At 33.6% G+C, this 13,256-nt stretch overlaps 2 protein-coding genes across 4 annotated transcripts; one reads left to right on the top strand and one right to left on the bottom strand.

Annotated features, from left to right (window-relative positions):
- Positions 1-300: 300 nt before the first annotated feature.
- Positions 301-4,963, bottom strand: LOC107843926 (zinc finger CCCH domain-containing protein 30). Of its 3 annotated transcripts, none has more exons than XM_016688356.2 (2): positions 4,663-4,963; positions 301-2,810 (listed from the first exon to the last, which is right to left on the bottom strand). In XM_016688356.2, exon 2 carries the CDS (start codon positions 2,783-2,785, stop codon positions 614-616), a length of 2,172 nt encoding a protein of 723 aa, XP_016543842.1. In that variant the 5' UTR covers positions 2,786-2,810; positions 4,663-4,963; the 3' UTR covers positions 301-613. The 3 variants fall into 3 exon arrangements, with proteins under 3 accessions (XP_016543842.1, XP_047253418.1, XP_016543844.1); XM_047397462.1 differs by lacking the exon at positions 4,663-4,963 and adding an exon at positions 3,505-4,313; XM_016688358.2 differs by lacking the exon at positions 4,663-4,963 and adding an exon at positions 2,904-3,231.
- A 6,967-nt stretch (positions 4,964-11,930) lies between these two features.
- Positions 11,931-13,238, top strand: LOC107844702 (NAC domain-containing protein 2-like). The gene has a single exon (XM_047397837.1). The coding sequence runs from the start codon at positions 11,931-11,933 to the stop codon at positions 13,236-13,238; it is 1,308 nt and encodes a 435-aa protein (XP_047253793.1).
- Positions 13,239-13,256: the final 18 nt, after the last annotated feature.

Here is a 13,256-nt window from a genome sequence, read left to right as displayed (position 1 = left end):
GCAATAACATAAAGACAACCCACTGCACTAAAGCTCCCGCGGTGCGCGGTGCCTGAGGAAGGACCAAACCATACGTAATGCGCGGTGTCCGAGGAAGGACCAAACCACAAGTAATGCAAGGAGGAAGGACCAAACCACAAGTAATGCAAGGTGTCCAAGGAAGGACCAAACCACCAAGTAATGCATGGTGTCCGAGGAAGGACCAAACCACAAGGGTTTATTGTACACAGTCTTACCAAGCATTTCTGCAAGAGGCTGTTTTGGTGTATGGATCGAAAAAATCAACACATTTATCGATACTCAGATGAAATAATAATCATGTTAATACATAATTGTCACAAAAAAATGACTTCTTTCAGTACACTGATCACCAAAGAAACATAGGGTAAAATTTTCATATGAGTAAGAGTCTACATACAGTAATGTTGGAGAAAAACTCGGCGCAAACCGGTTTTTCTCTCATACCTGGCTTTAAATAAAATTAGAGAAATAATTTCCTTCAAAACTTGGACCTTCCGCACTTTTGCCTTGTTCCCAAGCCAACATGAAGTGAATACCAAGAATCAAAAATCCAACGTCTAGGATCGGGTAAAATGAAAAATAAGGATGTTTTTTACCGAGCTATTAGCTGATCAAGCTTCATTTGCTCCATCCATGCGCCTAGTTGATCATATTGTTCACTCTGGGAACCCGATGTTGATCCTTCGCTGATGTCTGCACCAGAACCTGTAATGCCTGATACACGAGATGCAGATTTCTCCGTAGCTTCCTGTGGTGATTCTTTGACAAGAGATTGGACCCAAGATAGATCAGGTTCTTCTCCATTGTTGGCAAGCTCAAATGATGATGATCTCCTTAGCCTACCAAACTCCTCATTACGGACAGCCCAGTCTGGCTCTCCCGAGGCTATACCCCAGTTCGGCCAAGTATCTGACGGAGAGCCAGCAATGGCAGAGGCAGCACTTGAGCCAAGATCACGAGAGCTGAGACTCCTGAATTGATGTTGCTTGTCACCTTGAGAAAGTATTGAAACACGGGAACTCATTGGTGAGATTGGTTCCATTCCTCGGGGAGACATGCTCCGCGATGATGGAACTCCAAAAGAGCCCTGCAATAGAGGATTGTCAACATTTCTCGGTGAAAATTTTGTATTAATAGGAGATAACATGGCCTGCTGCTGCTGGTGGAATTGGTTGAAAACCGCTGACTTGTGGGTAGGGGAAAAAACAGCTTGAGCTAATGCTTGATCAGAATATCTAGGAGATGAGCCCTCAGCAGAAAATAAATCCTCGAGATTCGAAGGGGTTAAGGTTTTCGGACGAACTGAACGGTTAAAAGAATTAGGACTCATGCTGGACTGGGATAGGCAAGGCAGTCCATTTAGTAGCTGCTGCTGCTCAACATCAAAATCTGACAACGTAGTCAGATCTTTAGCAGGGATATCTCTTGCATTTAGTGATGACCGCAAGCGACTGGACTGAAGATTGCTGCCAGGAAGATGCAAAGCTGGCACATTTTGTGGTGGCCAACCCATGTTTGAAACACCATTAGCCGACGGAGACATCGGAGGAGTGAAGGCTGAAGGAGACATGACAGAGACTGAGGATGGAGAACCTGGAATTAGGCCCATTGCAGCAGCGAAATCTATTGCATTGGCAGCAGAAGTATTTGATCGAGGTGACAGAACAGCAGAACCAGTAGAGACATACAGTGGCCTGAGTTCCTCCTGTGTATGGGCAAAGAAACAAACTCTTCTATCGCACTGTGTACTGTCTTTGCAAAGCCGAGTTCGATATTGTGCAGGATGTAACCAGCACTCAAAAACCCCATGAGCATATTCACACATGTCCCCTCGTCGGCAGGCTCCCTTGCGAAATTCAGGGCAAGGTACACAGCTGTAGTGGTACTTTCTTGGATCTCTTCTTCGAGCATTTTCACCTGGATGGACAAATGGGCATTCAGTCCAATCATGTGAGTATGCACGAGAGCAAGGCTTGATCTTAAACGAGAACATCCTGAATTCGTCTGTGGAGTAGATACTGTTTTTTATGTCAGGCAAAGAGGGATCAATAGGGTATTCTTTCTTCTCTGAAGGAGAGGGCACAGGGAGGTCAGTACATTTTTCACTCCCCGGGGAAGAAGTTGTATCTGAAGGAGAGGGCACAGGGAGGTCAGTACATTTTTCACTCCCCGGGGAAGAAGTTGTATCTGAAGGAGAAGATGGTGATCTGTTTCCAAGAGAGGGCGAAAGTGGTGGAGAATTTGAGTTTGAACTGGCCATAGACACCCTCGGATTGCAGTCTCCCATAGCATCAGTTTTGAGCAGATTTTCTAGGCAAGGTTTCACGGTGTGAACCTTCGGATTAGTAACTATAACATCAAGAGGGCGATGACCATTAGCATCTTTGAAGTTTGGGTCAGCACCAGCTTCTACAAGCAATCTGACAGCATCAACAGCATTCAAAGATCCACCAGACGCAGCACAATGAAGGGCAGTGCTATCATCACGGCCACAAGAATGATTCACATCAACTCCAGATAGAGAAAGAATCAGTTTTAGAACATCAATACTGCCATACATAGCAGCAACCATCAAAGGGGTTCTATGCTCGAGAACCATTTGCTTTGAGCCCTTTTGGCGCCCATACCACAACCCAACCTCATGAACACTAGATAGATCATGCTCAATCCACCTTTTAAAAGCATCTATGTCGTTGTTGGCTGCAAATTCAAGCAAGCTAGCAAGAGTATCTTCAGTTTCAACAGTTAGATGATTCACGTTCATGTTTGTAGTTCAATATATAGACCAACTGAAAGAGAAGAAAATCAAGAATTAGTATCACAACACAACAAATCAAGCAAAATCTATCACTGTAAATCAAGAGCATCACAGAAAATTAAACCTTCTGTGACAACTGATGAAAACTTTAAATTCAAAGGCATGTTCGCAGGTTCAGAAAGCAGTTGCTTTATCGACAGAATTTTAACTTACTGTAGGAATTGGAATATATGCACAACCAAGAATTATCTTTATCACGACAAAAAAACACAACTCACCACACTGAAAAGACACAAAAAGGACACTTATCTTCTGATTCTCAAAGAAAAAGGAAAGGCACATATCAGAGAGACTGATGGGAATGAATACTAATATTCTCAACAGAATGACAAAACAGAAAAAGGGAAGTGGAAAGACTCTGTCTTAAGCAACCTACGAATAAATTCACATACTACAACTTTTGTAGATTGAAATTCTCACTTTTCTGGAAATTAAAAGGACAGATTCTACTATCTTACAAACAACAACATACCTAGTAAAATCCCACATGTGGGGTTAGTGGAGGGTAGAGTGTATGCACACCCTACCCCTACCCTCGTGGAGGTAGAGAGGTTGTTTCCCAAAGACCCTCAGCTCAAGTAACACATTACAACAAATTCTACTATCTCAGACTAAAAAAAAGTTCCTTTTAATTTTGGGTTTATTTCTACGGAATATAAGCTGACCTTTCAAACCTCAGAACAAGATGCTTCAATCAGAAAACTCACAGTGCAATTAAAAGGAATCCCAAAAATCAACAAAATCTTTCCAGCTACAAGTACAGATAAAAAAAGAATAAAGATCAAAACTTTAGGTCATCAACCAAAGTCATTGTCCATAAACTATTACTTAAAACAGAAGAAACCCCCCTTAAGAACTAAAAAACAACAACGTTTCCCGTATAATCCCACAAGTGGGGTCCGGAGAGGGTAGTCGGTACCCAGACCTAACACCTACCTTTGTGGGGCAGACAGACTGTCTACTGTTTCCGATAGTCCCCTGGCCCAATCAAGAACTAAAAAATTAACAACATACCCATAAATCCCACAAGTGGGGTCGGAGAGGGTAGGATGTTCTCAGACCTTACATCTACATTCGTGGGACGGAGAGACTAGACTGTATCCGATAGACCCTCAACTCAAATCAAGAATAAAAAAAACAACAATAATATACACAGTAATCCCACAAGCCGTGTCCAAAGACAGTAGGATATAGCAAACATTACAACTACTTTTGTGGGTCTGTTTCCGATAGACCGTCGACTCAAATCAAGAACTAAAAACACCACCACCACCAACAACAACAAAAACATAAACATACATATAAAAAAAGAACTAAAAAACACCACCACCACCAACAACAACAACAACAAAAACATAAACATACATATAAAAAAAGAACAATCAAGATTTCAAAAGCAACACAGCACAGCACAACAGCAGAACAAGAACAATCCATCACAAAATAAAAAACATATTTACAGCGATAATTAACCAATCTTCACCACAAATTGAGCTAACAAGATCAAGAAAGAACAAATTTTTATGACCAACAACAACTCCCTAGTACCATTTCATGTCTTTCAGTAATCTGTAATCCCACGAGTGGGGTCCAAACACAGACCTTACCCCTAGCTTTTGCAGGGGAGAAAAACTCTATCCAATACACCCCCTCCACTTAAATCAAGAATTGAAACAACACCAACATAAACATACAAGTAAAACAAGAACAATCAAGATTTAAAAAGCAGCACAGTACAGCACACCACAGCAGAACAAGAACTGACTTTCACACAGTAAAGGAAAAAAACATATCTAAACAGTTAAAGTAAAATAAATTCTCACCAAAAACTGAGCTAAACAAGATGAAAAAAGAACAATTTTTTCAGCTTCCTAGTACCATTTCATATCTATATATGGTTGTATATAGACATAGAGAGAGAAAAATAGAAAGCAGGCAAGATTTGATTTTTATAGATCTAGAGGAGAAAAAGGAGAAAATTAATGAAAACCCAAGAAGAGTTTTTATTGTTGTTGCTGTTCCTTTTTTCTCTTCGCCATTTCCTATGCTAATGCTTTTTCTCTCTTCCCTCAACCTTTTTCTTTACTTAGCTTATTCAGTCATTATTATAGTCATAATTAGTCTCTATTTACCTTATATATATATAATATAATAAATTTACTAAATCTATTATTGAATTCTGTATTTACTCAATCTGTATTAGAAATAAATGGTCCAAAATAATTTTTCATTTTAAAATGTCAAGGTATAATTTTATTTTATTTTTCACAATAAAGCATAATTAAATTTGAATTCACGTCGGAAAGTTACATAGTTAGAAATAAAGCGATCTCTAACAAAAAATGATTTTGCAATCAGGAGAAGTCGAGTTTGAGACCTTTGATTAAGGATGGAGGAGTAAGGTATAACTACTCCTCCGTCTATCTTTGCTTGATTAGTATACCAAAAATAATTGTCTAATTTATTTGTTCAATTTGATAAATTAAAAGATAGTTTGCTATTTTGTGTCTATTTGATGCTTCTTATTATACACAAATTAAGAGATAGTTTACTATTTTATGTCTATTTGATGCTTGTTATTAAAAACTATACATTTTTCAGCATTTAGATAGATTGTAATTAATAAAGGTCATATAATAAAATTATTCTTTTATTTATTGTTTCTTAAAAAATAATATACTATTTTGTGTCTATTTTATGCTTGTTATTAAATACTACATATTTTTCCAGCATTTAGATGGCTTGTAATTAATTAAAGTCATATAATAAAATTATCATTTTATTCATTGTTTCTTAAAAAATGTATCAATTGAATTATGGACAAGTAAAGATGAGATCGCGAGAGTAGTTGTTTGTTTTTATTTTTATCCTTAATCATAAATATGAAAGGATATTAATTTAGTGTAAAAGAAAGAAAGTTAAAATTAATTATCTTTTAAGAGATGTACAAGACTATAAGAAGTAAAATGAATCGAAAGAATAGTAAGATATTGATTTGAAATTGTAGTAGGAATGCATAAATATTACTTATCTATTTCAGTTCATGTGACACTTATTAAACTTTCGAAATTCATTAACTCTTTTTACTACCATCATTTTTTAAATATCATTTACACACTTTAAATTATCAAATATTGTAATTTATACTACTTACACATAATTTTAATATGTATAAATTCCCTATCTAAATTTACGATTAATTTTATAAGTATTTATTTAACTATCCAAAAGTGAAAAGTATCACTTAATTTAAGACAATAACAATACTTCCTCCATCCTAAATTTTCTAATTTAATTTTCTATTTTTTTTTCTTTTTTATTAATCAAGAAAAAATAAAAAAATAAAATTCATGTTTTATATTTTGAATTAATTATTTTTTCTTCAAATTAAAATATAAGCATTATTCAATAGGGATACTATGGATATTAGTCATGTTATTAATTATTTTTCTTAATTAATGTGTTATCTCAATTTGAAACGGGCCGAGTATATATTTAAGAGAGGTGTTTTCTCTTTCTTTCTCTATCTCCGTGCGGTTTCTTTTTTTTTTTTTTGATTGACATAAACGTCTACCTAATGAGATTACAAACCAAAATACAAAATTTTATTGTAATTTTTATTATTATTTTTTATTTGACTTCTTTTATATTATTTTCGATATATTTTACTTAAGTTTGATATTTATCAAAAATAATTGGCTGTCTATTCTTACAAAATAAAATTAAGACTGCGTGTACATTCTTTTTTTTCTAGATCTTATTTGTGAGATTATACTGAATATATTATTGTTGTATATTATATTTAGGAGTGTGCACAGGTTGATTCAGTTCGATTTTATGTATTATTGGTTCTATTTACCAATTTTCAGATTTTAAAAATGTTAAACCAATAAGATATTTTTTATCGATTTTTAGCCTTTAACGGATCGATTTTCGATTTAACTGATAAGAAAGTACGCATAAAATAAAAATAGCAGCAACTATCAAGAAAAGAGACGAAATCAAAGTTGCAGTCAAAATCCTACATGATGTGTTTTAATTTATAAAAGTTTTCAAACTTGAATAGGTTTTCAGAAAATTTTAGGCTTCTCGAAATGAAAGAGAAATATATAATTGTGTGTGTGTGTGTATATATATATATATAGTTATCGATTTACCCAATAATTCAATAAGAAAAAATCGAAACCGAACCTATAACACAATAATTTTTTTTTATAAAACCATTTAAAAATCATTAACCTAATAACCCAATAACAATAAACAAATAACATTTTTATCTGTTTGATTTATTGATTGGTTCGATTTTTGCACATCCCTAATTACATTGATAAATACACCCCTTCTCTCTAGATTTGATTTGAGAGATTAAACTAATTATGATATTATTATCTATTATATTTGTAAGCACATTGTCATTTGAATCAAAGAATAAATCATAGATGGTCTCAAAGCAATAAAATTTGTAGTCTAACCCTATTCAAAAAAGTTCTTTTTTACATAATCAGTCTGAGTAGTTTTAAATAATTTTTTTATCATACGTAACGAATGAAAAAAATGAAAGAAACAAATTATAAAGATGGAATCAAACTTTCACCAACAATATAAAAATTTAGATAGTTATCAACCAAATTACTGAACGTGAATTCATTTTTTTTTATTTTCTTTTTCATTTTCAATCTTCCTTATCATAAAATATACTTTTAAAAAATATTATAATCTCACGACTTTATAATGTTGTTATAATATCCGAATGTACTTAATTGTTAAAATTCACATAGGCAAATACTAATTTAAATATGTTTTTATCAATAGTTTTTGTTTGTCAATTTTTTCCAAAATTTTTTAATCCATTCGTGAGGTTGTGCACTATTTTTTTTGTAAAGTAATTTTATCATGGGCATTGATTGTAACGTAAAGAACGAAGATATTCAATCTTTAGTTAATTCAAATATTTTTTTTATTTGTTTTTTTAATAGATTAGTTTTTATCTTTAATTCTTGTCTTATATTAATTTAACTTTGGAGTCTGTCAAAGACTGTAACATTCCACATATAACACATAGGCACAAGGTATTGTTTTCACTGGTGAAAATCTTTCAGTTATAATTCTAACGTTTTCTGTATAAAACAAAATTTTGAATTGATTAATTCGAATTCACATCTGATAAACTCACTAAGTGTCTTACGAAAAAAATTTCATTTTTAAAACTCAAGACCTTCAGACCAAAATCATAACTATCTTATCGCAACTTTACTGGTACATGATGAAATGATAATTAAAACGTTGTTACCACTCTTTAATTTTCAAATATTCAGACATTTTAAGTTGATCGAGAGCCTATTCAAAGACCGTAACGTCCAATAACATGTAATGATGACAACATAAAATATTGTTTCCACTAATAAAAACTTTTCAGTTACAACTCTTAACATTTTTATTTTTCCGTTAATTACTGACACGACTAATTCGAATTTACACTTGATAAACTCAGCAAGATCTTACGAAAAAATTCTTCATTTGCAAAGCTCAACGCAAGACCTCTAAACCAAAATCATAACTATCTTATCCTAAGTTGTGCATGATGAAATGATAATTGAAACTCTTACTTGATCACTAATATTAATCGATCTTTATTCAAATATATTTTTTTTTGTTTTCCATCCGGTGTCCGATACCCACATTGGAGCCCGACTAATCCGGATTCGCGCAGGGTAGGGCCCCATTCGGGGGGTAGCGCTCTCAACAGAGTTTTCTCCATACCCAGGGTCGAACCCTCGATTTTTTATTAAGGATGGAGCAGCCTCATCCGCTGCATCACAACTCATGTCGGTTTTATTCAAATATAATTATCACTCTTTAATATATTCAAATATACCAAATAAAAAAATGTCATAAAGCGTCATAGAACCTATACACAACCAAACACTTTAAAACCTAGCAAAAAATAGAGAAAAAGCAAGAACGATAATAAGTGCAACCGGATAAATCAAATAAGTGTTTGGATAGAAGTGCTGAAACTGAAAAAAAAGTTATTGATATATTTGGTAAACAAGTGATGTTAAACAATTTTTTGTTGTTAAAATAACTTAAATGTCCTTAAAGTTGTTAACACCATAAATAAAGTGAATTATTTATTTTTTAATTCTAAAATAATTTTTTTGAACAAACCAATGATGAATTCGATGAAAACAAAGAAAAAAATGAAAAGGAAAAAAAAAACTACTATAAGTTTAGGATATTATTGAAACTGGAGGAAAATATAAAGTATAAAAAGGTAAATATTTTGGTCAAACCTAAAAGAATTTTAATCTAAAAAGCAAAAAGCCGGGGATACTCAGCTTCTCACCTTTTGATTTTTTTAATCAGTTTTTAAATTTTTGTAAGCACTTTTTAATTTTACCAAACATGTTAAAAAGCTAAAAAAGAGATTCAAAACTGATTTGATCAGATTTTAATCCTACCCAAACAGGTTCTTAATCAACTAAGAGTAAAATATTTTTTTTGTATGATATATCAAAACTAATTCTAATATTAATACGATATCGCAATAACACGATCAAGATTAGATACTGAAATTACTAAAATAAACGTACATTAACAGCAATAGGCTCAACGTGATAAATAATCACATTTAGTTAATCGGACATCTAGAAGTAAAATACTATTTTAATTAACTAGTACGAGCTGCCAAAGTGATACTATATCGAAACGAATTCTAATACGAAAATTAATATCATAACAGCACGTAACAATATCAAATTGTAAAATTACGGAGAAATAGCTTAATTAATTATAATTAGGGCAAACAACACAGATTTAAAAAAATTTGGAGTTTAATTATAGAAAATCTCACTTTTGAGTTTGTCGAGATATATAATTAGTTCTTGATACATTCAATGAAGATACGTTCTTTTCCTTTGTAAAGATACATAAATAGACGGACGAAACGGCGTGAACGGACCATTTTCGAGTCAATTCGATGTGCCACAGCCCACGGTTTCGGAGGTGGACCCGGGGCACGACGAAGCTTTCGGCTGAAAATCAACTAGAGGCCCCCCGACTGGCAGAGGAACAGGTAAGTGTGGGCTAGTTGGGTCGGCGGGGTCATTTGGATCGTCAAACGGGCGAAACGATGCGAATGAATCATTTTCGGACCAAATCAGTATGCTATAGCCCACGATTCAGGGATTTGGGCTGGGACCCGATGGAGTTTTGCGCCGAAAATCGATCAGAGGCCCCCGACTAACTAAGGAGCGGGTGAGTGTGGGGCTGTTGGGTCGATCTGTCGAGATGTATAATTAACTTTTGATACATCTAACGAAAATATATAATTAGTTGAGATTTTTATAATTACTTTATAAGATTTACATAAATATAGTAAGTTAAAGTGTGTGCTTATGTGATGGTCCACTAAATCCAAAACCTTTTAACTAATCTGACAAAACATTAACATAAAAGCCTATTTATGAGGGAAGCCACTAAAATTACCAATTGTTGCCATGTGTGTGGCCAATAATTAAAGTCCCACTTTAATGTTCACTTTTTAAAATCTTTTTATAAATAAATTAGTTTAAGATGGGAACTAGATGATTCCTTATATTGTCACCTCCCACAAATAAATAGGGGTTTGGCCATGACAGTTTTTTATTTTTTCTAAAAATTTATTTTACTTTGAAAAAAATAAAACTAGCAGCATTTGATCATATAATAAAAATTGTTTTTGAAAAACTTATTTTTACTTTTATTTCTCCCATAAAATTTCAGAAATAACTTTAATTAATATTCATGACCAATACAACGTCAACTCCAACTTTAATTTCAACTCCAACTCCAATTTTTAAAAATTAATACTATTTTTATGGTCAAACAGTGCTTAAATAAAATGGGAGTTTGGGTTGCTTTCACATTTTTTCTATTTTTAATCAAAATAAATTTGTGTGTTTTGATTAATTTAATTTTTGTTACAATATATGGAAATGAAAACTTAGTTATCAGAAATGTGGGATAAGGTTACGTACAAAAAACTCTTGTAATTCGGTCTTTTTTCAAACCTTATCATAATAGAAACTTTATTGCATTGAACTGCCCTTTATTTATTTATTTTTTCAATAGAAAGAAAATTTAACCATCACAAAAAATGATTTTTTTTTTTTTTTTTGGGGAAAATCACCAACTAGTAGCATATGTATTAACATTATCCTAAGTTGTAGTTTTATAACCATATGAGTAAACTATCTTTTCTATTGTTTATATATTTATATTATGTTCCAAAAATAATTAGTCTTTCCATTAATTACTTAATTAGCCAACGCTCCTAATTCCACTGGTGAGCAAAAATTAAAGAGCACTCTAATTATGTAAATATTGCTTGGACTTGTAAGTTGTTGGGCCAATTAAAACAATATATCATGGGCTGGATAGTCAGCCCTTTTCCTACCCACCAATGGATGATTTGCAAGAATAAGCACGATAAGGGCCGTCTTGAACTTTTAGCCCCATTAGCCCCCGCACAAAAACCCGTTGAGCAAATTTTTGTCGTCCGTAGGGAGTGTCAATTATTAATAACAATTTTAATAATTTAAGTAAAAAAGATAAAAAAAATAATTTTATCTAAAGAGGAGGCTTTTAATCAAGCGCAAAAAGTGTAATTGTAAGTACTTTCCCACTTTTAATGTATTATAAATATAGATTATAGACATAGTCATAGATATAGATTATAGATTATAGATTATAGATAGGCCATGTTGCAAATACAAATAACTAAAACTATAAGGGCATTTATTTACTAATTACTACTTCTAGAACTCACGTGAATATTAAGAATTTCCCAATGCTTGTTGAACAATTATTTCCATTTTTAGTTACTTCCAGCCCTTTAACGAACTTCCCAATACTTGTTGAACAATTATTTCCGTTTTTTAGTTACTTCCCGCCCATTTAACTAACTACTATTACAACCCTACTTATATATAATTAAGTAGCATTGAACCCTAAACAAGTTAACATATACACACACAATATTTTCTTTTCTTCCATTAAAAAACTTATGAATATGAATGAAATAAGCCACAACTCAACAAATCCATCAGTTATGGCAATGGGAATTAGGTTTCATCCTAGGGATGAAGAGCTTATTCGTTATCTACTCAAATTCGTTTCATGCAAGAATTACTCGTGTCATAATATTCAATTCGAAGATCTTTATGGGAATAAGAAGCCATGGGATATATTCGAAAGCAATTCGACAGGAGGGGATGGAGATGCTAAAAACGTTAAATATTTCTTTACTAAGTTGAAGAAGAAGAAATCGGATGGTAGGAGGTTTATCCGGACCGTGATTGGAGGAGGATCGTGGAAGGGGCTCGACGGCGAAAAACCAGTTTATGATGGATTAAAGTTAGTTGGATCGAAGAAGAATTATAGATATCAATACAAAGGTTATCAAGCTGATGATGTTGTTTGGACTATGAGAGAATACAGTCTCGATGAGAAGATCCTAAAGGCGTTAAGGCGACGGGGTTTAATGCATTATGAGGACGTTGTTTTGTGTTGCGTTAAGCGTAAGATTAATGTGCATGCTCGAGATCATAAGGAATTGGGAGATTGTATGCCTATGGAAATTACCAGTGGAGACGAGGTTGTTGCTGCTGCCATGGATGCCACGCTTCAGACAACTCAACAATACGATTCGTGTCTATTAAATCGATTCACATCATCTGATGAACATAATAATGTGTTTCATGAGTTGCAGCAAGATCAAAATAGTGAGCAATTGATCAATCAGGTGCCGAATATTGAAGACATGGCACCTTTTGCTCGAAATCATAATGGCTATGTTGCAAGTTATATCGAGCAAGGGACAGCAAATTTCCACGATTCATGTCCGATTTATCCATCCACGTTATCTGAACATAATAATGCGTTTCAAGAGTTGCAACAAGATCAAAATAGTGAACAAGTAAATGTCGTCCAAGGAAACAATATTGAAGAGATAGTGCCTTTTGCTCAGTATCATAATGACGATGTTACAAGTTATTCGGTGGAAGGAGCAACAAATTTTCAAGACTATAATGTTGATTGTTATACAGGGGCTGATTTTTCATCGACACTGGCTGATCTGCTGAAAGATAGTGGAACACAGCCCCATTTGCCTATTGGTGTTAATGTTCATGCTCGTGATCATAAAGAATTGGGAGATTATACGCCTATGGAAATTCCCAGTGGAGACGAGGTTGTTGCTGCCATGGATGGCACGCTTCTGACAACTCAACAACATGATTCGTGTCTTTTAAATCCATTCACATCATCTGAACATAATAATGTGTTTCATAATGACAAGTTCAAGTATTTGGGATTTGGGATTGTCAAGGCTCCATTGGACGTGAGCTTTGCACTTTAAGAGAATGAAGGTGAAAGT

The sequence above is a fragment of the Capsicum annuum genome, chromosome 10 (assembly GCF_002878395.1).
Source record: "Capsicum annuum cultivar UCD-10X-F1 chromosome 10, UCD10Xv1.1, whole genome shotgun sequence".
Taxonomy (NCBI): Eukaryota; Viridiplantae; Streptophyta; class Magnoliopsida; order Solanales; family Solanaceae; genus Capsicum; species Capsicum annuum.
This window is presented reverse-complemented; position numbering and strand designations above follow the sequence as displayed.